Source organism: Malus domestica, chromosome 09 (genome assembly GCF_042453785.1).
Source record: "Malus domestica chromosome 09, GDT2T_hap1".
Taxonomy (NCBI): Eukaryota; Viridiplantae; Streptophyta; class Magnoliopsida; order Rosales; family Rosaceae; genus Malus; species Malus domestica.
In genome coordinates, this window is record NC_091669.1 from 17,751,100 (window position 1) to 17,776,363 (window position 25,264).

The 25,264-nt window shown below is 37.9% G+C and overlaps 1 protein-coding gene and 1 pseudogene across 1 annotated transcript; both read left to right on the plus strand.

Annotated features, from left to right (window-relative positions):
- LOC108174008 (LRR receptor-like serine/threonine-protein kinase IOS1) overlaps positions 1-19,148 on the plus strand; it is a 43,585-nt pseudogene extending 24,437 nt beyond the window's left edge.
- On the plus strand, positions 12,808-14,528 carry LOC139188061 (GDSL esterase/lipase APG-like). The gene is made up of 3 exons (XM_070805084.1): positions 12,808-13,069; positions 13,903-13,931; positions 14,437-14,528. The coding sequence occupies exons 1-3, from the start codon at positions 12,840-12,842 to the stop codon at positions 14,526-14,528; spliced, it is 351 nt and encodes a 116-aa protein (XP_070661185.1). The 5' UTR covers positions 12,808-12,839.
- Positions 19,149-25,264: the final 6,116 nt, after the last annotated feature.

Below are 25,264 nucleotides of genomic sequence, written 5' to 3' on the forward strand. Positions count from 1 at the left end.
CATATAAGTTGATATACTCCCATTATATCTATTAGTTCAATTCGTGGTTGATGTATACTGAACAACTACATAATAGGTTGTGCTTATAACATTTTGACCATTATTGATGTTGTTGATTTCATTGTAATTATTGTAGTATGATCTGGACCACTTAAACTTTAAGGTAATTGTGAATTAAAATGGCAATGTTGTTTTAGAAGGAGTCATGCTACTTAATAACATATGGAATTGGTCATTTCTACATGTTTACATGGTTATTGGAAATCGCTGAGTTAAAGATTGCCTAATTTTTCTTTTTGGCCAAATAATTATTTTGTGAATGATAGGGTTTATAATTTACCTTACTGATGTTTCTGACTTCTTTTTCCTAATGTTACTTGGGTTCAACAGATGGTTGCAATCATAGCAATAAACTCTCTTATGATAATATTAATTGCACTAACCTTTACTTGTTCAGGAAAAACATCTGAGCGTGATTTTATAGTGTAGACTTTACATATCTTTTCTTTTTACCAAAGTGAAAAGACTTAAGAAAAAGGATTATGTAAATTAGATTTTAAAAACTCATAACATGTCAATATTCTTTTTCAAATAGAGGAATGTATGAATGGTTTGAGATGTTTCCAGGGCATAACATTTTACGAGAATTAAGTTGACTGTTTTCTTGTCCAAAGACTTGAATTCTTGGTTGTTTTCTTAATCTTTTACATGATTGTTATTTAATAAGGTTACATGATCTATTATCGAATGATGACTGTTTATGTTTCTTGCCCAAAAGTGTGACATAATCATGTATTGATATGATTTAACATATGAAAAAATGGCGAAAAGGTAATAGAATGCCATTGAGGATTATGAAGAGGATCATGACTGAAACCTTTAGAGGAGGGGTTTCCACTTGTGACTAAGCCAAGGTTTTTCTTGAAGATGTTGGTGTGAAGTTTTAAAAGTCGAAAAGGCTGGTATGTTTGAGTATTATTGATATGTATAAAGAGACATATTTTCCCCAATATTGCCTATGAGTTTGAAATGATCATATATACATATACATGCCCTTTAAGGGAAGGGATCCCCATTTTTCAAAAAAAATGGGAACACCCTCTTAACCATTAGATTTGGCTGTAATGAAATTATGTGGTTGAGATTAAATCACAGGTCACAAAATCTCAACCATAGGATTTCATTAAAGCCAAATCTAACGGTGAAGAAGATATACCTTTTTTTTTTTGAAAAATGGGAATCCCTTCCCTTAAAGGCTTCCTATATATATACACTATTGAGGTGTCGACGAATTATCAAAACACACTTATGTTATAACACTTGTTTCTCCTTTAATTGGGCTTAGTTGCTTTTGTCATAAAATTAATTATGCGTATTGTGGCATTATATAATACATATGTGTGTGTGTGTGTGTGTGTTGAAATCCACATATGAGCATTTGTTCAGTATGGCTATAACTATATCTTGAGACTGATTTTCCAACATGAAATAAGTAAAACCCCATGTTGAGACATGGTTAAGAGGGGTTAGGCTTGATCATACTTATAGCAATATGAAAGGCAGGTGAAATACATGCATGATCAATCAATTAGGCTTTCATTTCGATGAGCTGGTGCATGTATAATTCTCTTCTTTAACATGTTGTTTAGCATCAGACATGAATCATAGCTTATATAGGGAGTAAAGTTTATAACACCTACACGGTAAGATGATCCTATACAGATACTGCTGTCCATCCCTATGTGTCGACGAGTATTGGTCATGTGATCATATATATGTTAACGTCCAGTCAAGAAATGATGATTATATATTGAAAGACATGAATATGGAATTTTAAGTATGTGCAGCATTCACACATTCAAATTTTAAGCATGCGATTTAATTGATAAGGCATTCAAAATTGTATTTTGGTTTGTTAGTTTTCCTGCACCTAGAGAACTGAAACCATATTTGTTAGTCGATTTTTATATGCGAACAATCTAAGAATGACATACTAATAACTTGATAATTAATATCTACTTTATCCTTCACGTCTAACCTTGAGTCCGTTGGTTGGAATTGTGTTGAAGGCAATTCAACGTTACATTGTTAAGTATAGTGAATACAAGGTAAGTGATATCATAAAGTCATATTTGGAAGAGCACATTATTAAGTGCTTTGCCCAAGGGGAGAATTGGTGAAAGAAAAATTTGGGCTTCTCACTCATTGACTTCTTTTAATAGGATATTGAATTTTGAAAACATGGTGGGAGTATCCTAAATCATATTGATTTTGAGCGGAAGAGATTTATGTATTGAGTTAACTTCCTCTATTATTTCATTATTCTATATTACATAAATATGTTGTTTGGTTACAAGACATTTCACACATACTAATATGCTTTAATGGTTTATGAAATTTGAATTGAACCATGACTCAAAGGACAACAACATAACTATGTGCCCTTGTTAATCTTTCCTATTGCTTGTTGTCATTATCAGACGCCTTAGATTAGTTACTTGTTAATTCTACAAAGGATAGCATTAATTCAAGTTTATTGACTCATACTAATTTTATTGTTAAATTGTATGATTTTGTGTGTTAATGAGAGCTAAAATTTTTCTTGCTTTCCAATGTTACTGGGGAATAGTAAAAACGAAATTAAAGGGACTAAATTTCACACAATAGCCAACCTTAAAATGAAGTATGGACTGAAGGAGAAACCCCAATAACATCCGTACATGTGGTTTTGGTGAACAAATTTGTGTTGCTTTTAATACTATGGAAAGGTAGAAAACAAATTTGTGATGATATACAGTATGTGTTATGTAATTGCTTGAGTAAGGTTGATCCCGAAGTATGTTTAAAGCCTTGTTTGAAGTATTCTGTAATTAAGTTATGGTAACTTAGTGGGAGTGTTGTCTACACTATATTATTTTCTGTTTAAGACCATTGAGTTATCAACTGAATTCACATTTGTCTATCATGGTTATTCATTGAATAACTAGTTTATCTGCAAGGGAAAAACTGAGGCTTCATTGGAAGTATTTAGGCAAACTCCAAACCTGAGTTGGCCTTAAGGGTAGCCGGAGTAGGCCCCCGCTTAGGGCCCCCATTTCAGAAGGGCCCCCAATTTTTAGGCAGAGTTAGACGGAACTGGACGATGATGGACGGGAGCTATGCGGGCTTATATGTAAAAGCTGGAATTTGGAAATCTTTTGTTGCAGAGTCGGCCTCGCACGAGAAAGAAGACAACCATATTCCCAACATTATTTTAATTGCACGATTTTACTTAAGATGGTCCCACCATCTTTTTTTATTTATATATATGCACGTCTTCTTCCCTTTAAATAGTCCCCACCATCTTATTTTTACTTTTTTGCTTCTCTCGTAAATATCACATTTATGTTTATTTTTATGGGGTTTTATTACCCTATTTTAAGATCACACCACATATATCATTATTATGTACCTAAAGGGCTAAAACTCTCACCTTTTAGAAAAATGACATTATTAAATGTTCAAATTAATTAGTTTATATAATATATAATAAATTATTCAAATCCATTTTGTCCGCCTAGGCGCGTATACCAAAATTACTATCCTCTTCACTCTAGTATTTTTCCTAGTTGTAAAATGTTGTCTCTGTAATCCAACCATTCATTCATTTATTGAATGTAATAAGTAACATTGTAACAATAGAAAAATGATTGGAATTTGGCGTAATGGGTAGGGACTTCTCTTTCGGTTTGAATTGGTTGAAAAATTAGATTATGTAAACTTAATAAGTGCATTTGCATCTAAAAATGCGAGACGGGTAATATACTAATATTTGAGTAATGTTTGTATATCTTTATTCTTTTGATATTAATTTTTAATGATATTTGATGTAGAAATAGACTTTTCATGTATTTAGTGAATTTTTTTTACACATGTCAATGTACAAAGGGTCGAGAGTCAAAGAACTCTAGGACCCCATTTCGAAGGCTCACTTAGGGCCCCCAAATTCTCAGGGCCGGCCCTATTCCAAATTGAGGCTTCATTACAAGACACATTCATATTTTGATGGTGTTTTCATGTGAGGAAATGAGAAGTGCCTGACAAATGCTGATGCTAGCTAACCCATTAAGAAAGCCACTAGCTATGGGAGCTTTCAAGAGTCATGTTGCAAATATGGGAATTCATGATGAATTTGAGTCGGCTGAAGTGCGGGAGTAAATGACTATTGCTTTTAATAAATGTTGAATTTAGCCATTTCACGTTTTTTTATGATAATGTGATATGTATGTCATGTGATTAATCCATAATGTTGTGATTGATCCTTGTTCCAAAGAACATGTTGATTGATATCTGAAAATGCACGAGTTTGAAAGAAAAAATTCAAGGGTAAATAACCAAAATGGTCCCTGAGATTTGCATAACTCATCATTTTGGTTCCTAACATTTCAAATCAATCAAAGTGGTCCCTAAGATTGTCTACCATCCATCATTTTGCTCATTCCGTTAAAAACTCCGTTTAGTGTCGCGGAACTCTTGGTTGGAAGTTTGAGCAATTTTCAAAACTTCGTAACTCAATCGTTTCTTAACCAAATTCGACCCATAATATATCAAAATGAAGATAGGAAAGTGTATAATAAGAGTATACCTATTTAGAATCCCAATGGTTGCTGGAGATAGTCGGAAAATAGCCTCAAAGTTGACTGGTCCGAGAGAAAACTGGAAAACTCGCCGGAAACTGGGTAAACTTTAAACATTCATAACTTCTTCAATATTAAACGATATCAAGTGATTCAAAAACTAAAATCATACCTTTTGATGAGACTAAGAGAATGGTACCTTTTTAGACGGCTAAATCGCTGTGGTTTGGCTGGAAAACGGCTCGAAAGTGGCTGTCCTCCAGCAACCATTGGGCTTCTAAATAGGTATAATCTTATTCTACACTTTCCTATCTTCATTTTGATATATTATGGGTCGAATTTGGTAAAAAAATGATTGAGTTACGAAGCTTTGAAAATTGCCCAAACTTCCAGAAGAGCTCTGAGACATTCAACAGAGCTTTTAACGGAATGACCAAAATGATGGATGGTGGACAATCTCAGGGACCACTTTGATTGATTTGAAATGTTAGAGACCAAAGTGATGAGTTATGTAAATCTCATGGACAATTTTGGTTATTTAGCCAAAATTCAATGATTGAAAATGGAAAATTTGGGTTCGATCAATAAAGGTGAAATGGGTGAATTGACGAGAGGAATGGAGTGATATATATATTTATACAAGATATATATATATATATATGTGTGTGTGTGTGTGTGTGTGTGTGTGTGTGTATGTACCGGGTAAAATTTGTGGATGTGTATAAATGTATGTTTCATCTGCATTATACAACATGAATTTGAAAATTGTCGTTTCAGGGTGGATACAGTATGATACATGTATTATTTCCTGAAGTCCAATCTTCTAAATGCATGCTGGTCAATGTGTATAAGAAGTTAGCGGCGTAGACTCAATGTGATCACTTAAGGGATGAATTTTATTTTGGTCATATATCTTATAGAACACAACTAGTTACGTCCATGTGGGAGAATGTAAGAATCTTATGTGGACTCAACTTGTTGTGATAAGGACTAAGATATATGCTGATAAAAATAAATTTAAATTCATCAATGGGTTGTATACGTGGAATACTAGCTTCCTATAATCGTGGAAACACATTCAAAATGCTTTGAATACAAACCGTTCCTCCGCCACTCAATAACTTCCACGTTGTGATGATATGGGACGATAACCAACTCACCCATGATAGATGGAAGTTGGCTGCCAGTCATCAATAAATAAAAAGGATTCCCTACTCACAAAGCATTGGTTCTAAGTCTAGGGTTCTATCACCATAAGAGCATAAAGGGTTTGAGTGAGTAGAAGAGTTCTTTTGACAACCACGTTGGCTTCGACAGGTACGGCTTCTTGTTCTATATATCACATTGTGATTTAAGGTTAAATGTTAATTATTAGGTAGTCCCAACATGCCCCCTAGTAAGTAATTATTGTTCTCAACGCTTGTTTGGGAGTCGCTTCTAAGTGTTTGGCAAATATTTAAAATTTCTTTAAACAATTCCTAGACATTAGATCATTGTGAACGGTTAAGATTAAAAGCATTGTATTTTCTGCTGGACAGAAAATCTGGTAGAGGATCCAGAAATAGACAGAAGGATATCTATATCTATATATAGCTTTTTGGATTAAGTACCCCCCCCCCTCCCCTCCCCTCCCCTCCCCTCCCCTCCTCCAAACCTTTTAGTGTCATTCCAAATTGGTCTCAATCTTTTTAAACATTCCAAGCAAATATCTAACCTATTAAAAATGTTACATCCATCAAGCCCTAGTTCATTTTTCAAAAATAGATTCTATACAACCACCACTTTGGTATATCATGGACAATATTAATATTAGTTGCCTCAAAATCTAAATTTCAAACATAGATTATATAATATGGAACCCAATGATCAAACAGGTATTGAGTTGAATCGAAAATGGACCCAAATCGAAATACATCAGGAGGACAATCTCTTAACAAAGAAGAGGATTAAGAATTCACATAGGGTTTCAAGGAGTTTGTTTATACTCATATGATTAACTCTTTTTCCGATTCTCGGCTCGTAAAGCTTCTAGTTCTTCTTTGTGGGCGGTGAAGATGGTGGTGTTGCATCATGGCAGTCCATGCCATTTCAGCAACCTCCATAACCTTCTTCTCGAAGTTGGTGACTTGAGTAGTAGGGTGAAGTTGATGGTTTTGCAATGGGTTTAGAGGTGATGGCATGATGAGGGTAGTGGTAACCATTAGTTTGTGGAGGCTATGCTTCCATGACCTTCTATTGATTTTGGAGATGAAGTAAGCCTAGTTAATTTAAAAGATTTTTAACTGGAACTTAATGGATGTGACATTTTCAATAAGTTGGGTACTTGTTTAGAACGTTTAAAAAGGTTGAGACCAATTTGGAATGATACTAAAAGGTTGGGGGATTTTAGTACTTAATCCTAGTTTTTTTTTTCACCTTTCATTATATATGGCTACGCATAAACATTCATAAGATAATGACTTGAGTTGCATAGTCTATATTGCAGGTACTACTTATCAAACAGGTTAAATGAGAAAAGCAATATCTATAGCTTTGGGGTTGTGTTTGATAGGATTTTTACTACTCATGTGAATGCGATAAAAACCTCCTATTTTACTTGCAAGAATCACAAGGTTATTGTAGTATAAACGGATCTCGCAAGGTCATTCTCCACAGGGATTATTAAATAATTCGAAACAAATCAGATTTCAATTAATGATTGTAAAGTAGAAATTTGGATGATTGATTTTATAACCTACTTAAAGTAAAAACGAATTTAATGAATTAAAATAGATAATCTGCAATATTAAAGCTAGAGAGAAGAAAACAGTTATGAGAAAATCAAATTAAGAAGGCACTAGGGTTCCACCATCACCTAGCAATCCTATGAATTTTTACCCATTACTTATGATCTACACATGCCACTTTGAAGGTTAGATTTTCCTAATTCATATTCTACTTGGAACCTCCAATATAGAACGTATATCTAACATGCAACCCGTCCGGACGTTCGGATCAAATCTAAACATGAAAGACTCATTATGCTTTATGAAAATCCTTTGAAAAACCATGCAATCCTTAAGACGTGATATTCATCCTAAAAGAAATTACAATTATTAATCACAAGAAGCCAGCGTCAATTTCGGGGAACCTTCCGACCAAAATTGCATCAAATTACTTTTCTAAAAATCCTAATGGTGATCAGGCATTAAAACAATTAGATAGTTTTTATCCCGGTGATTAACAATTCAAAGTACGCATGCAATCAATCATAAGCAATTAAATAAAAATCACATATTCATGCTAAGGCTCAAGGCTTCACCCTAGCAATAGAAATTAGTTCTGCATATTCATAATTGAAATCATAGAAATATCCATTAAGAAAAGGATTGAAAACACCTTCAAGTAGAAAATCTTCAAAACCCTAGCACTTCTCTCTGTCTCCAAAATTGCATAAAATAAAGCGTACTCTAAAATTGTAGACGGCTCAGCAATATATTTTCCAAGCCACCCCCCAAAACCCTAGAAAACATAACCCTAAATTAAATGATAAAAATTCGTCTAAAATCTGAACAGCCACGTTTTGGCCCATAAGCTGCTCCAAAACTGGCCCAATATAGCTGGATTTAATGTTTGGACTATTCTGAACACTTTTCCAGAAGGCCACGAACCCATCCGAGGTCATCTTGGGCTCCAAAAACGCAATTTAAGCCCAAAAACGTCACTTTCCAGCACTGCGCATTGCTTCTTTATTTCATCGCCAGAAAACCACCGCTTGGTGGAAAAATCCCAAATTTTGATACGATCAAGCTAAGTGACTCACGAACGTCCTCCAACTGGAATTACTCCAAAATTCGTCCATTGGTCATGTTTTGCTCCAGAGGAAGTCGAAAGTCCTATATTGAAAATACAATTCAAAGTATCAAAATTCTTCCAAAATATTAACCAAAATATACTAAGATTAGGGTAAAATATATAATATAAAATCTACTCATCAGTGTTGTTGGAGATTATCACTAGTAAACATGTTTTTATCAAAAAACGCATGATCACATTAGTGATTGGGTTGCTTTCTTGCTTGAAAAGGGGGACATTAACGGGATCTTTGATTCGAGATTAACAAGAACTTCAATGTTAACTCTGGCTGGAAAGCTTTGGAAATAGCAATGGCATGTGTATCCACAGATGCCACCAAAAAGCCTAACATGAGTGTAGTGGTGGTGGGACTAAAGGAGTGTTTGGCAACAGAACTAGCTTGAGCAAAGCAGAGTGGCAATCAAACTGAATAGGAAGTTCCATTGAGATGATGTCTAAGATGAAATCAATCTCTATGGAATTGGAAAGTCCCTCAATTAGATAGTATAAGTAAACCTATTTTGATAAAAGAGGAAATTGTAGCAATGATCTTTCAACTTTAGTCCGATTGGAGTAATGATCCCTTAACTAAAAATTCGTGATTATTGGTCCCTTAATTCATCAAAACGTGCAACTATGGTCATTTTTGTTCACTCTAACAGAACTTCTATCAAAATGAGTCACATGCCACACACGTGAGGCTAAATTAAAGGGGCAAATATAGAAAACCAAATGAAAAAGTAGCAATGGTCCCTCAACTTTAATCCAATTGGAGAAATAGTCCCTTAACTTTAACCTAATTTGAGCAGTGGTCCCTTAGCTTTAACCCATGTAGCAATGGTCCTTCCACTGTGACTCATTTTGACAAAAGTTCTAACGGAGTTGACGAAAGAACCATAATTGCACATTTTAATAAGTTAAGGGACCAATGATCACAGATTTAAAGACCATTACTTTAGACATTCTCCATTTTATTACCCGAGCTAGCCCACTTTTGTGTCACGACCCTGACCCTATGTCTAAGTCCAATAGAGACTAGCATGCTCTGAGCCTAGAGGCCAGCTCGGCCAATTTGTGACCATCGAAATTATCTTTTTCTTCTTTTAGTTTTAGTGCAATGTTTTTGGTCTAAATGTTGGATTTATCCAATAGGCTTAAATGTCAAAATAGTCTTTGTGTTATAGTCATTTGGTCAATTTAGTTCTCATGTTTCTAGTTTGACCAATTTAGTCCTTGTGTTTATCCATTAACCAATTAAGAACATTCCGCCCAATCTTTGTTAAAAATTTAACAATATTGTAACCTATTATAGAAAAATATTCTCAACTAAAATAGAAAAATATTTAATTTCAAAATGAAAAAAAATAAAATAAACAAACTTACCATGACATCCACCCTGTCCTTGATCCAAACCCCAACCCTGGCCACACATGCAGGCAACTCGATGAACACGTCTCTAGATCCATCGTGACCCTACTTGTCACCGCGCGAGTTCCATCTTCGTAGTCACAAGAAAATTAACCCCAACTACCTTGCCTCTAACTGTGTAATCGAGAAACATACCGCAATTTAAATATACAAAGAATGCATCAACAAGAAATGACACACATAAGAGATAAAACTTCTAATCTAAAAAATTCGTAGGGTTGTGACATAGAAAAAGTGGGGGTGCAAGAAAATTGGAAGAGTAGAGAACGTTAGGGAGGAGGTCGGAATTTTTTAATAGAGATTAGATTGAAATTCCTTAATTGGCTAACGAAGATAAACATGAGGACCAAATTGTCCAATTTGAAAACACGGGGACTAAATTGACCCCATGACTATAACGTAGGGATCATTTTGACATGTCAACCTATCTAATATAAATCAACAATTAAGTGGTCTACTACATGTATTAGGAATGTAATATTAGAGAATAATGTAGATTCTGATTTGATCTCTTAAGGTATCAATCTTATATTAAGTGTCTTATAATATAAGTAGGATTGATGGAGTCCTTAATTACTTGTGATTATGATACCTTTCTTGGTAGCTAAGAAAGTGGGATTAGGTTTCCTTTATGGACGGAAACCCTAGTTCTTAGCTTGTACAAATACTAAGGTCCCTGCAGATCTTAGATACACATAACATAATACTTCTCATAAAGTAGCTGTATCCGGCTAGGTATTTGTAGAAGACCTTGGTTACTGCTTCATGATATGATCAGGCAATCCAGCTTTTTCATTTGTGTTTTATTGTATAACCATATAACTCTAACAGTTGGTATTAGAGTCATTGATTATATATACATACATGAACTGCATGTTTAATCCAAGTTGTGATTGCATATGCTTGGCAACACCACCATGCTGTTTATAATTATATCAGTGCAAATTGTTGATTATGATCAGGTTGTATAATTATTATGTTTTAGAAAAGATTATCTCTTAATGATCTTATGGCACGAATTTGGAGAAGCATATATACATAGAATTCAAGTATGAAATTTAAATAATGGTAATGATTGCTTCGAATTCCAACAGTTTTCCAAATTCCAAATTATACGTTGAGTAAACTGCCGATTTCTCCCCTAAACTTTCACTTAACTTTCGATTTCCCTCCTGAACATTTTAGTTGGAAAATTAAGAACTTAAACTTTTTTTTTTTTGGCCAATTTCCCCTGCTGTTAGTTTTTCATTCATTTCATCCAAATTTATGTTAAATGAAAGCATGTGCACAACATGTAAGGTAGTCTGATCGCTTCGTTCTTTAGAATAATTAAAAACCCTAAATTTGTAAAATGTCGACCTATGCAAATATGAGTGATTCTATAGTTTTTGTATCTGAAAGTTTAGCAAAGTGACGCTTTTATTCTCAAATGAGAGTCACGCGGTGTGCACATGATAAGAGTTAACATTAATTTGGATATCATTTTTATGCTGATAGTTTAGGCTTATACCTATTATAATTACTAATAATATAGGGAACTTTAACGAAAAGCACCCGGTACTGTTCACTTTAACGAAAAACCACATTTTTACACTAAAAAGTTAATCCTGGTACTATTCACTTTACCCTTTATTTTGTCCTTATCATTAAAACTCAAAGTTTTCAAGCCTTTTTCATTAGTTTTCCTAATGGCATTTTTATGCAGGCCTTTTTTATTGCCACTACTACATTTCTTCTCAATAAAGATATAAGTCTGAGTCTCATTTAATTTCCAGAAACATCAAACAAGCACAGAACGCGTCACAATGTTGAAGCTGGCAAAGCTTTATGGCAACAATATCCACTCTGATTTGTTGCAGATCTTGACCGTAGATTGTGGTAAATGTGGCACCTCACTTCAAATGCCAGGTCCTAAATCATCAATAATTATAAAGAACGGTTCCAACCAATTATTTCTAAAACATTAAGAGACCTCATCCATTTGTGACTCACAATGTCTGAAGGGCTCGATGCATGTTTTAGTGTAGTTTGATCGTCCTTGGGTTAGGTTTAAGATTAATTCAAGGTTAGTTAATCAAAATTAATTATACGTATGTTTTATCAGAACAAAGCAATTATAATTGCGGATATGAATTTAACCAAGTTAGTTATAACAGTATGAATTTAGTGTAAACTTCAAAATAAGCTAATCGCGCTCATTTCATTTCCAATTCTACCGCCCAGGTCTATTAGAGTGATGCCATGCTCATGGGCCCATTTAAGTGCAAAGTTTTATTTCAATTTCTGACAATTGAATCCGACCAGTTATCCTAATTAACACGCATTAATTTTTTTTCCTATATGATATTCTAAACAATATATCTTTAATACGGAAAAGTGATATGAACTTGAACGACACTATGCCTTAACCAATTAACCTAATGCATTTGCAACATGTTAATTTTATTAGTTTTAGTTGGCTAAGTAAAGCCACCTATTTCCATGCCCTATTTGTCCAACCAGTTGTGCTAGGCCAGAAGATTTTTCAGAACCACCAAAATAACTCCATCACATGCAGCTTTGACATGCCTTTTAACTCATAATGCCTCCACCTGCTATCCTCTCAACCACCCTATGCAACCGCATATTTAATACCCCCCCCCCCCCCCCAAAAAAAAAAAAAAAATTTGTCCTCAAATTATCACAAGAAATTAAAGTAAAGCAAGACCAAAAGGGTCAGTAATTTATTATGTTCAGGCATTAGATTGAATAAATCAACGATATAACGGACAGAATGTGTGTGATTGTCATTTCCTAATTTTTAGTGTGGGTAATTAAATCCATAAAACAAGTTGATCTATCATTCAATGCCTACCAGAGACTCCACCTTCCCTCTGCAAGAGGAAACTTCAAAAGGGCCATTTTCAAAAGCATTTTATAAGTTCCAATTTCACAACACAAAGCACTTCTGTTTTTCACAACATGGAAAGCCATTTCTTGAGAGCAGTAGCTTTTGGCTTGGTTTTGGCTTTTGCGTTTGTGATTGGAGGAAATTATGCACAAGAGTCAACCACACTTGTTCCGGCAATCATGACGTTTGGAGACTCTGCAGTTGATGTGGGCAACAATGACTACCTCCCTACCATTTTCAAGGCTAATTACCCACCTTATGGAAGGGACTTTGTGAGTCATCAGCCTACTGGGAGGTTTTGCAATGGCTATTGGAGAACAATTCAGAAATAAACAATATAACAGAAATAAACAGAACTTGAAATTCACAATTTTATTTCACAAAAAGTACTTGCTACACAGAATGAAAAGTATACAATAAATACAGAAATTAATATAAGAATATCAACAGTACTAACTTGATTACAGAAGGTAGAGGCAGAAATTAATATAAGAATATCAACAGTACTAACTTGATTACAGAAGGTAGAGGCTAGCGTAAAAGCTATGTCCTTCGAACAGTAATTCCGTCACACTCTTGTGTTTGTGGTTCTATAACGTCTGCTCGACCAGGATACAATTACCTAATCCTACAACCCGCACTGGATTATAGAATTCTAACGAATTGCTTTGTGTGTTTACTCTTTCTGAAAAGTTTGTACGGAAGAAAAGGAAGAAGAAAAGATGAAAGATGATGAACTGAGGACTCCAGTTATATAGGCTCTTTCATACCTCTTCAAATACCTTTTGGATGTATTTGAAGCTTTACAACTCTCTACAAAAGGTTGTATCTTTAATCAAAATGTTTTTAATTAATTTAATTAAAAACTTAATTTGAAATTAAAACTAATTGATCAGATTAATTTTAATTCTTAGGCCCCAAGGCCCAAGGCCCTTGTCTTGATTAATTAATATTAATTTATATTAATATTATGGTATAATCATCAAGCTCAATCCACAGAAATGATGGCCCAAGCCTCAATTCTCATTCCAAGTGGTCCAACACATAACTAATATTGTAGAAGACAAAACATATATAAAGGTACTTTGGAATCTTGTTTTCACCAATGTGGGACAAGAGTCTCAAAACTTCCAACAATGGCAAACTGGCAACTGACATCACTGGTAAGTTGAAAATTTAGCTTCCAACAAAAGTGCTTTTGTTATTAACAATATTAAACAGTAATTAATTGCTTCTTAATTAGCATAATGGGCAACTTAATGATGATCTGCATAAGATTTTTAGTTAACAGAACTGCAAGTTTAAATTGTTAGTGAAATTAATGACTGTTTGACTGTTTTGCTGCTTTTTTTTCTTTTGCAGCTCAGAATTTAAGTGCTTTAGATTAATAATATGGTCACTTTAGCTGCATTTGCGATTAATTTCTATTAGAGCGAGCATGTTAACTGATGATATGATATGGTAGCTGATGTATTAATTAACAGTTGTCGGTAGTAATTGATACATGATTTGATGTAATAAGTGCGCATCAACTGCCTCGTAGTTCTCCAATGTGGTTAGAGAATATGATTTTTCTTGCATTATTCTTCGTGATCAGTAGTTAATTAGAATATCCAAGGAAATTTAATTGACTGGTAAAAATCTAATCTTATGTCTTTATATATGCAGCCGACACTTTAGGGTTCACTACTTATCCGCCGGCGTATCTTAGCCCACAAGCATCAGGGAAAAACCTTCTGATCGGAGCGGGATCCCTCTGATACCACATTATTCTCATGGTTTTCCCTTTCAGCTCAGTGTAGTTCAGACAAGCCATAGCCTTGGATGCTGACCAAAACAGACCGAAAGCTTGTCAAGAAATCAAACGTTCTACGATAATCATAATATAATAGAAATAACACTAAAGGATAGGTCGATTACTTGCGCCCCAAGTAACTTCGGACTTCTTGTTTATCAAAGACTGTCGTGGATGGGTTAAGTCCACATAAGGTTCTTTTTTTATGCCTTGAGACCAAGGACTTTTAAATGATCAATCTTACATGCCCGAGGGCTTAGAACTTAGATCTGATTCAATCTGTGAAGAGATATTTAAATCGGATTCAAGAACTGAGGAGTCTTTTTAATCATCAACTTGCCAGAAATAACTTGGATACAACTGGAAGTATACAACATATTGCTAGACTACTGAATGAAAAGATAAAAACAAAAAGGGTCGGGCAAGGCTGATCGTCTTGCAACTTCCTATCTTTGTGGTTTATCAAGGGGTTTGAGAGCTTAGAAAGAGGGGTAAGGAGATGGGTTTACAAAAGGAATTCGATACTACAGCAAGTTCTAGACAAGGTAGCAGAACTATTACAAAGGCTTTGGTGAAGGTTGATCTCGAAAGGGATGAAGAATTGGGCTGACTACAGCTTTGTTGAAGGCAAATCTGGTTTGAGCTAAGTTTGTGCTTGTATTTGTTTGTTTGATTGAGTGTCCTTATCTCTGATTTCTCTTTCTTCTATTATAGACACTTCGGCTTGGCCTCTTGTAGTAGTAATCTTGCCCGAATGCAACTTGAAGGACAATGACTCATCAGCTTTTTACTTGTACTGCCACTGTAAAGTGCTTTTGGGCTGATTAGCTGGCTGGTCTATCCACTTGACCTCTAAGTAGGTGAGCAAGTGGTTCAAATGGTCTGCACCTAGTCAGAAAAGGGTATCTCCTGCTTTCTGGGCTTTGGCTGGGCTTCGGACTTTTCTCCTTCTAGACCTTTTTCTTTTGGGCCAACTCCTTCTTGAGCCCAAAGTTCAAGTTTTAACCCAAACAGTAATAATACAACAAATGATCAATTATACCGAAAAAGAAATGATACGAATTATGCTGGAAGACTTTCAATCATCATAATCAGTAGTGTTAAATGAGTTGAGCTGCTCATTGCAGGGATTTATCAAACAACAACTTAAGAGGATCAATTCTAGAAACTTTGTCACAACTGCCGACGTTAAATGTCTTGTAAGTTATTTTGTTATATATGTGTGTGTGTATTTTGTTATTGTCTTATCGCTTATTTACGCATTTGAAACTCAATACGAGTCTTGCACCATGTAATTGAAATTGTGTCACTTAACTTCCTAAAACTCAACTTCTTTTTCACTTTCCCACATGCTGTCAAAGTCTGTTAGAAAACCCATTAAAATTGGTGACATGAAACAAATAGGACCCAAATTCGTATCAACCTTTTTTAACATTCCGAATAACTACCCAACCGATTGAAAATGTCACATATGTTAAGTCCCAGATAATTTTTCCATTAAATATACATGTGGCCATATTGGGTCCAACCTATTGAAAATGTTACATCTGTCAGGCCCCAATTAATTTTTCCATTAATCCTAATCTTGTTATATATGTGTCCTCATTTAGAAAGCATGCTAACTATATATGTACTGCTTAATCTACCTTTGCAGAAATTTGGAGAATAACAACCTCACAGGCTCAATTCCGATGGTACTCATTGACAGATGGAAGGATGGTTTACTATCATTAAGGTGCGCCACTTTTTGTTTTTTTATAGCAGAACGAGGAGATTTGTTGAAGGAAATAGAAAAAACTACATATTAAAATAGAAAAAATAAAAGGAAAACTAATGAAAATGGCTTGAAAACTTTGAGTTTTAATGATAAGAACAAAATAAAGGGTAAAGTGAATAGTACCAGGATTGACTTTTTAGTGTAAAAATGTGGTTTTTCGTTAAAGTGAACAGTACCAGGTGTTTTTCGTTAAAATTCCCAAAAATAAATACCCGGACAGCAGTATGTTTTATACAAAAGTACTGTTTTTTGTTTGAACAAAAGTACTTTGATGGCTTAATTGGAGAGAGAGAGAGAGTGAGAAAAAATATAAAAAATATAAACATGTGCGTGGATGATTTTGAGCTCAGACCGACTAAAACGTAATCCACCAGTCTTTCTTGTTTTTTTTTTTAACTTCTTTAAAAGATCGTACTTAGTGCACAAGGCTCCCGCTTTACGCAGGGTCTGGAAGAGGTGAATGTCGGCTAACCTTACCCCCATTTAACTTCTTTCTTCCTAGAAATTTTAAATGATGTGGCATTCCGCAGAAACTTGATTTTTAGATATAAGAACATGTGTTACAATTTTTATTTGGGAATTATATTATATTTGACCATAATTGATTAAACAATAGAATATCATTTTCGAATGTCAGTGCGAAAATCCAAGGACAAGGATTGTCTGCCCTTCTAATTGTGGTGCCCTTCTATACCCTTCTAAAATTAATATAAAATGTTGACGTGGTTTAACCGTGACTGCACAAAATAGGAGGGCATGAAAGGGCACCACAACTAGGAGGGCAGACAATCCTTGTCAAAAATCCAAACCTATCCGGAAATGTTTCTTGCAACAAGAAGAAGAACAGGAAGTATAATTTTTTTGTTCCGATGATAATTGTTTCGGTTGATGCACTAGTGTCAGTCCTCTTACTCAGTGCAGCAGCTATCTGGTGTCGGGCTGCTTCTAAAAGGAAAAGGCAACTTGGTAAGATTCCATATTTGTTAGTGTCATCTTCTTCTGCAATAAATAATCACAGACAGAAGGTTTTGATTGTATAAGATGCTTATGAAAAATGTTATGATTGTAGGAAATAGCACAGATGCAAATGTAACCATTCAGCATGGGTCATTTGAGCCTAAAGGGAGACAGTTTACGTACTCTGATATAGTACAGATTACAAAGGGGTTCAAGAGGGTTCTTGGAAAAGGCGGCTTTGGAACAGTTTATCACGGCCACATTGACGACACTCAGGTGGCTGTCAAGATGCTTTCACCGCCATCAGTTCAAGGGTTTCAGCAATTTCTCACAGAGGCATGTCTGTCATATTAAATAAACTGATCCCACTGTTTTTCAGATCAATATTAATCTTATCAAATTGCATGTAGCGTTTCTGACCTACTAAATTACAGGTTAATCTTCTTATGCGAGTTCATCATAGAAATTTGACAAGTCTTGTTGGATATTGCAATGATGAAACCAACATAGGGCTGATCTACGAGTACATGGCCAATGGAAACCTACGAGAACATCTTTCAGGTTTGGCTGCAAATGAAATTACTCAGTACTAAATTTGCCATTGATTTCTTAATTAACTAGTACTATAAAATTCTTTGGTAGTCCTTAGTTTGATAATTCTATTTTCCTGGACCACCTGACTTTATAAAATAAGATAGTTATATATTTTTATGTACGCAGGTAGCAGATCAAATATCTTGAGTTGGAGAGATAGACTTCAAATAGCAATAGAAGCTGCACAAGGTCTGTATAACTAACCAATCATATTATTTAGACACAAAAATGATACGCTTAATATAGGTGCGTCCAACATACTGTGGTACGTAGGGCTGAACTTTATTAGAGAGTATGTCAGCAACTTTTTGAGACTTTGAGTTTTAGGAGCTTAAATAGTAAATACCAATCGTTATTGATAACGAAATGGTATCTACTTTTGAAGTTGTGTCTGAATTTTAAAAACAGGACTGGAGTATTTGCACTATGGTTGCAGTCCGCCTATAATCCACAGGGATGTGAAATCAACAAACATCTTGCTGAATGAAAAATTCGAAGCCAAACTCTCTGATTTTGGCATATCCAGAAGTTTCCCTACAGAGGATGGAACGCATATAACAAAAAATGTCGCTGGCACTCCCGGGTACCTTGACCCTGAGTAAGAGTTCTTTTCATTTATTTGAGGCATCGTCTGTGTCCTTATTATAGATGCAAACAATTATAAATATATAATTAACAAGGAGAATGAAGAAAGAAACTATAAATCATTTTGGAAAACATTTTACATTGGATGATATGATTTGAGAAATATGGTTTGGCTTGCAGGTATTACGCATCAAAGAGATTGAATAAAGAAAGTGATGTTTATAGCTTTGGGATTGTACTGTTGGAGATTATCACAAGTCGACCTGTTTTTTCTAGAACGCATGAGCGGAGTTGCATTAGTGAATGGTTCAGTTTCATGCTTCAAAAATGAGACATTTACAGTATTGTTGATCCGAGGTTAGAAGGAAAATTCAATACTAACTCAGTCTGGAAAGCTGTGGAAATAGCAAATGCATGCGTATCTCCAATTGCCATCAAAAGGCTAAGCATGAGTCAGGTAGTGGTGGATCTAAAGGAGTGCTTGGCAACAGAACTCGCTCGAACAAACCTGAGGCATGAAACTGAATTAAGAAATTCCATTGCTATGCTACAACCCTCAGTTAGGTAGTAATACTAAATATCTCAACCAAATAAAGAGATAGTTTGGGATGCATTATTTTCCTCTTTGTAATAGATACCATAGTATTTCTTAAGGACTGCAACTATTTTATAATCACATGAAGTGCATCTTTTCGTGAGAAAGGCGATAATGAAGATGTGATCTAAACAACTATTATGTTGTTTGCCATTGAAGGTCCTAGCCATTAAGGATTAAGTTTAAATCAACTTCAAGTAGTTAATGATTGGTATCTAGAGAGTTTATCTAGATGTTCATTTTTCTAATTAAACAATAATGTCAAATCCACTTTAGCATTGCTATCATGAAAAGATAATGTTGTGAATATATTGATACAAAAATTATAGGTACAATAACTTAGGGGTACAGCCTTATCCTAACACAATATCAATAAGTTCACAGGAGTTTGGTAATTATTACTAAGTAGCTCCTATAAATACTTATAAATATCGGATCCACAGCCCGACGGTTGTTAAGATCTTTGTCCAATGATTTGAAATTCGAACATGGGGTACATAGAAGTTCATGAAACTATTAAACTTCTCCAGCATATGAAAAAATACAACAGGTTACTAATTTTGCATTGAAGCTTCTTATGTTAGTTTGCAAGAGAAATCCAAACACAAAACCTAATACTTTCTTCAAAACTTTCCACTTAAATAGTTAAATTCTTTCACTTTCGTGACTTTGACAATCTGAATGTGATTTAAAGATTTCCGAGAGCTCAAGTGCCAGTCCGTGAGTTTGTGGCACATGCAACTTTGTCAACCTAACTCTTGCCCTTTGTTTCGATACTGCCCTAAACCTACGGTCCAAGTCTTCAACTACAAATGTTTTTACTTGTCAACCTAACTCTCCCCCTTTGTTTCAGTACTCCCCTAAACCCACGGTCTCCAATTCTTCACGTTCAAATGTTTCTACATGTCAACCTAACTCTTCCCCTGAATGCAAACAAGGGTATGACCACTCCTGTGGAGCCAAAAATATTCACTAGGCGACACGTGGACTTTTGGACAAAAGAGGACAAAAATACCCTCGAGGCATACCGAGTTTCCTACACGCGAGCAGTGGAGAATCATCCATCAACCAAGTCAGGAGTACCCAAAATGGGTAACAATTCAAAACCTATTTCATTCCATATATGTTTTTACCTCATTTTTTCCTTATTCAATTAGCCATTTATTTCAAACATTCCATAACATCCTCAACCAATTAATATAATCAATATATTAAAGGCTAATTTAATCACCCATTATACCCCAAAAATCACACCAAGGGCCGGCCATTCCCATCCAAAAAGAGCCTATCATATTCTCTACCTTTTCCACCATTTTCCCTTTTTAATTATTTGGTAACTCCTAATTAAACCTAAATTAAACCCAAAAAACCCTAGCCACCCCTATCCCTATAAATATACTCTCATTCTCACCAAAAAACCAATTCCAACACTCTTGCAAAAATCCCAAAATTCTCTAAACACTATGTCTCTCTAAATTCTAACTTTGGCATCGGAGGTTCTTCGGCCAAAGCCCCCCCCATTCATCGTGGGCGCGTGAGGCTTGTGGCCATAACCAAAGGTGTTATTTATTTTGTAGGTGCAATTTTGTCCAAGATCAAGGAGGAAGAAATTTGCATCCACAAATTGGTGCTTTCATTGAGAGTTGAAATCCATACTCGTAGAAGACTCTCGCACAAAAAGGTTTTTTCTTTATTTTCTAGTCCATTTGAATATTTTTCATACGTTTTTATTATTAGAATTTTTTACTTGCAAAGGTTCTTTGATAAAACGTATAAGCAAAAATATAATGGCTAGAAATTTAGAAAATTCCACAAGTGAAAATTCTAATGTTCAAGAAATGGGATTGCGGAGATCCGTGAGGCTAAATGCGACAATAAGGGGAGCGGCATCATCATCACGAGCTTCCACCATGGGAACCACCGTGGTGGCTACCTCGGTAGCCACCCGCGGCGAGGTCCATGGTGCCTTCACCACGGCCACCATGGGAACCACCGCGGTGGCTACTTCGGTAGCCACTCGTGGCGAGGTCCATGGAGCCTTCACCATGGCCCGGAGATCCGTGAGGCAAAATGCAACAATAAGGGGAGCGGCATCACCACCACGAGTTTCCACCATGGGAACCACCGCGGTGGCTACCTCGGTAGCCACCCACGGCGAGGTCCATGGTGCCTTCACCACGGCCACCATGGGAACCACCGCGGTGGCTACTTCGGTAGCCACTCGTGGCGAGGTCCATGGAGCCTTCACCACGGCCCGAGCCGTGCCATCCAAGGCTCACGGTACCAAGACCACGATCCAAGCCGTGCCATCCAAGTTTACGTGGACCCAAGCCCAAGCCTCGCATTCACATGCACCGCGCATTGAGCAGCCTGCTTCCGTGATCCAGCCTGCTCCCGTCAAGCAACCCACTCTCACGGCCCAACCTGCTCCTGCCGAGCAGCCTGCTCTCGTGACCCAGCCTGCTCCTGCCAAGCAGCCCACTCCCGTGGCCCAGCCTGCTCCTGCCAAGCAGCCTGCTCTCGTGACCCAGCCTGCTCCCGACGAGCAACCCACTCCCGTGGCCCAGCCTGCTTTCGTCGAGCAGCCCACTCCGGTGGCCCAGCCTGCTCCTGCCAAGCAGCCCACTCCCGTGGCCCAGCCTGCTCCTGCCAAGCAGCCTGCTCTCATGACCCAGCCTGCTCCCGACGAGCAACCCACTCCCGTGGCCCAGCCTGCTTTCGTCGAGCAGCCCACTCCGGTGGCCCAGCCTGCTCCTGCCAAGCAGCCCACTCCCGTGGCCCAGCCTGCTCCTGCCAAGCAGGCTGCTCTCGTGACCCAGCCTGCTCCCGACGAGCAACCCACTCCCGTGGTCCAGCCTGCTTCTTTCGAGCAGCCCACTCTCACGGCTCAGCCTGCTCCCGTGGCTTTCCAAGCAGCCCAAGTCGGCCCAAGACTATCTCAACCATCCGGACCTACCATCGAGCCGGGGGCATTCTCACCACATTTTTTCATAGATTTGACATTTCCCAACTCAAATCTCGCGCCCGAAGTCTACCACCTTTCCACTGCCCAAGGAGGCGCATTCCTTCCAAGCTCTTCCAATCCAAATGGCGAACAACACTTGTCTCGACAAGTCATAGAGTTGACGAGCGCCCTTGCACAACAGAAAACCTTGGTGAATCAACTTTTGCAACGTATCGGGATCCAACGTGCCCCGGACGAGGTATCCCAAAATAGGACAAGGGCAGACAAACATTTCCAGCAGCGTCCCGGTAAGCAGCCACTCGACCAGCTACGAGCCGAACGTTTGGGCAGTGTACATTCCCGTCTTAGAGCGCGAAGGAGCATGCACTATCGACTAGGCTCACGGATGAGCATACATTCACGGTTGGGGTCATACTCCGATAGTCAACATGAGCAACCTTCCGGGCAAAGTGTCTATTCGCAGCTAAGCCCACAAGGAGCGTCTTCCACCTCACATCAGAGTAGGCAGCACGACCGACGGAGAGAAGTAGTCACTCAATCCAGCTCAAGTTCAACCAGCAGCCTGCGAAGAACTCGCTCGCCTACTAGGAACGCATCACATGCACTGCATCTGCGGCATAAACGAGCCAAACACATGGAAGAGCAGCCTAGACCAGCAAGTCATGACTGGGGGCAGCCGAGAGCTTTGCTACCCCAACAAAGGCAAATTCAGGAAGAAGTAGAGAGACTCTTGACCAAGCGATTGCATGATTTCCAACGCAACAAGGTCACCGACGAGGCACTACGACGGAACATAACCAACATAAGCAGGTCACCCTTCACGGAGGAGATCGAGCAGGCAGAGCCTCCACGCGAGTTCAGCATGCCATATTTCACATCTTTCAAAGGGGATGAAGACCCGGAGAGACACTTAAAACATTACCAAAGCGCAATGATCCTTTATCGAAACAACGATGATCTCATGTGCAAGATATTCGCCACCACTCTACAAGGCGAGGCGCAAGATTGGTTCTACACCCTGCCGCCACAATCCATCTGAAATTTCTATGAACTTTCTTTGGTTTTCACCAAAGAATATTCATCTTATCGCTCAATCAAAAAGAAGTCTGACCATTTGTTTGAAGTCAAGAAAAACCCAAAGAAATCGCTTCGCGACTATGTGAGGAGGTTCAAAGTAGAGAAGGCAAAAATAGTTGGATGCAACGACTTGATAGCTAGAGCAGCCTTCCAAAAAGGACTTCCAGCAGACCACCCGTTATTCGGAAAATTGATCATGAAAGAGGATCTAACTCTAGCAGACTCTTTTGCTTTGGCAGAGAAGCATGCACTTTGGGATGAGGCTCGCCAATGCACATTCAAGAACCTGAAGAAGTACCCGACATCACCTCCCTAGAAGCAGCGGAGGACTTATTCGCATGTTTGACGGTATCTAAAGTAGCAATAAGCTCTACCATCATGCGAGAAGAGCTGGGGGCCCGACTACCTATATTCCACAATTTAAAAGCTCTCCTCGATGCTATCAGTTGTATTCCACAGTTTAAAAGCTATCATTGATGTTATCAGAAATTCAAAAGCTAACTTTGGCGATTGTTGTTGTAACCTAAAAGCTTAAGTTTTACCTTCAAACGCACGCAGTCATCATCATGATGCACCATTCTGCCGAATCCAGACGTGCGACGATAAAGGAGTAGACCTTAGCAGATGCAAAGTTTTCTAACGAACGCAACAACTCAGCATAAAAGACATGCCAAGGGCAGAAGAACATTGGAAGGAACACTCAGAAGCAAGTTTTGTCTTCATCATCTCAGAAGATTCTACATAAGAGCAACATGTACCGGCAGTTGAGCACTACCTTCTGCCGTGCGTCACACGGCCCTAGCCGACCCTTACTCCATTATTCAGCTCTAGAGTGGCCCAATATCGAAAGTTAAGCATCTCCTGCTACATGTAACATGGCCCTAGCTCCACGGCTTCCTGCCGAGCCTTCACGCCTAACCTTGACAACGCAACAGAGCAGCTTAATGACGCCCCGAAGGCAGTCGAGCACACTTTAGTCGGACATATTCCCTCAATAGAGATTTCTAGCATTCGCATGTCAACGGCGCATCCAACTACAAAGGCTTGCGAGCAGCCGTGGTTCGTGACAACCGACTACTTCACCAAATAGGTGGAAGCAGAGCCCATGACGACCATGATTCAGACGGACATAGAGCGCTTCATATGGAGGAACATCATTTACCGATTTGGCATCCCTTAATCCATCGTCACCAACAACGGCCTGCAATTCATGGGCAAAGATTTGGCGAAGTTCTTCCAAAAATATGGCATCAAGCAGCATATGTCCATGCCGAGATATCTTCAAGGCAATAGGCAGGCCGAAACATCCAAAAAGATGGATCTCATCTGGGAAGGTCTGTACAAGCTCAGCAGAATAGGCGGCAAAAGTAATTATACCCCTGCTACCATGAAACGATAAAAAGATCGAAAAGTAGTGGAACGCCTACAATCTGAAGAAGTACCATGTGTGACCTCCCACTACATCAAAGCTCGAAGACTCAAGAAGCTCGACGGGTACCACCTCACAAGTCGAGGACTATCCAGTTGTTATGCAGTTCCTACCTTACAGCTAAGTTCTCGTTCGTTTCACTCATTTTTCAATGAGGAATTCAGAAGTAATCACAACTTGGCTCAGCTGCATGCTTACAACAACTGATCACACTGGCACTTCAAAAGAAGACTGTGCCCTTCTTAGGGACCCATCGCAGGAATTGCGCCCCCCGAGGGACCAACCATGCTCTCCAGTGCGAGAGGGTAAACTAATTGCTCTCCAGTGCGAGAAGGTAAACCAATTCCCCGACACCCATATGGGTTAGCTCTCCAAGACGGGAGGATAAACTTTACACTCCGAATATCCATACGTGGATGAGCCTGGCTGCCCTAGTATAACTAGATGCACGATGGCTTACGCCGGGATTCCTAGAAGTAGCCGCAATGGTCTTTTTCAAGGCTTAGCTAACTGAAGGATTTTGGGTCTTTTGGCCTAATCCGTGGGGAACCGGGCCCTAGAGACGGAGAGGGCACATTACGCAGTACATTTGATGGACGGCTGCCCTGGAATCCTAAAGCTGCTACCGAGTGCACTAAGGTAGCCTACGAATTCTGGAAGACTGCCTACGGCTTGCCCTTCGAGCAGTAAAGCCGCGCTAGACTTATGCAACCGCACATTCT

Excerpts from the sequence above, each read along its gene's own strand:
- LOC139188061 (XM_070805084.1), top strand. The coding sequence starts at position 12,840 with ATGGAAAGCCATTTCTTGAGAGCAGTAGCTTTTGGCTTGGTTTTGGCT. Across the intron at positions 13,070-13,902 it reads CAGCCTACTGGGAGGTTTTG|CAATGGCAAACTGGCAACTG; the intron begins CAATGGCTATTG and ends CAAAACTTCCAA. Across the intron at positions 13,932-14,436 it reads ACTGGCAACTGACATCACTG|CCGACACTTTAGGGTTCACT; the intron begins GTAAGTTGAAAA and ends TTATATATGCAG.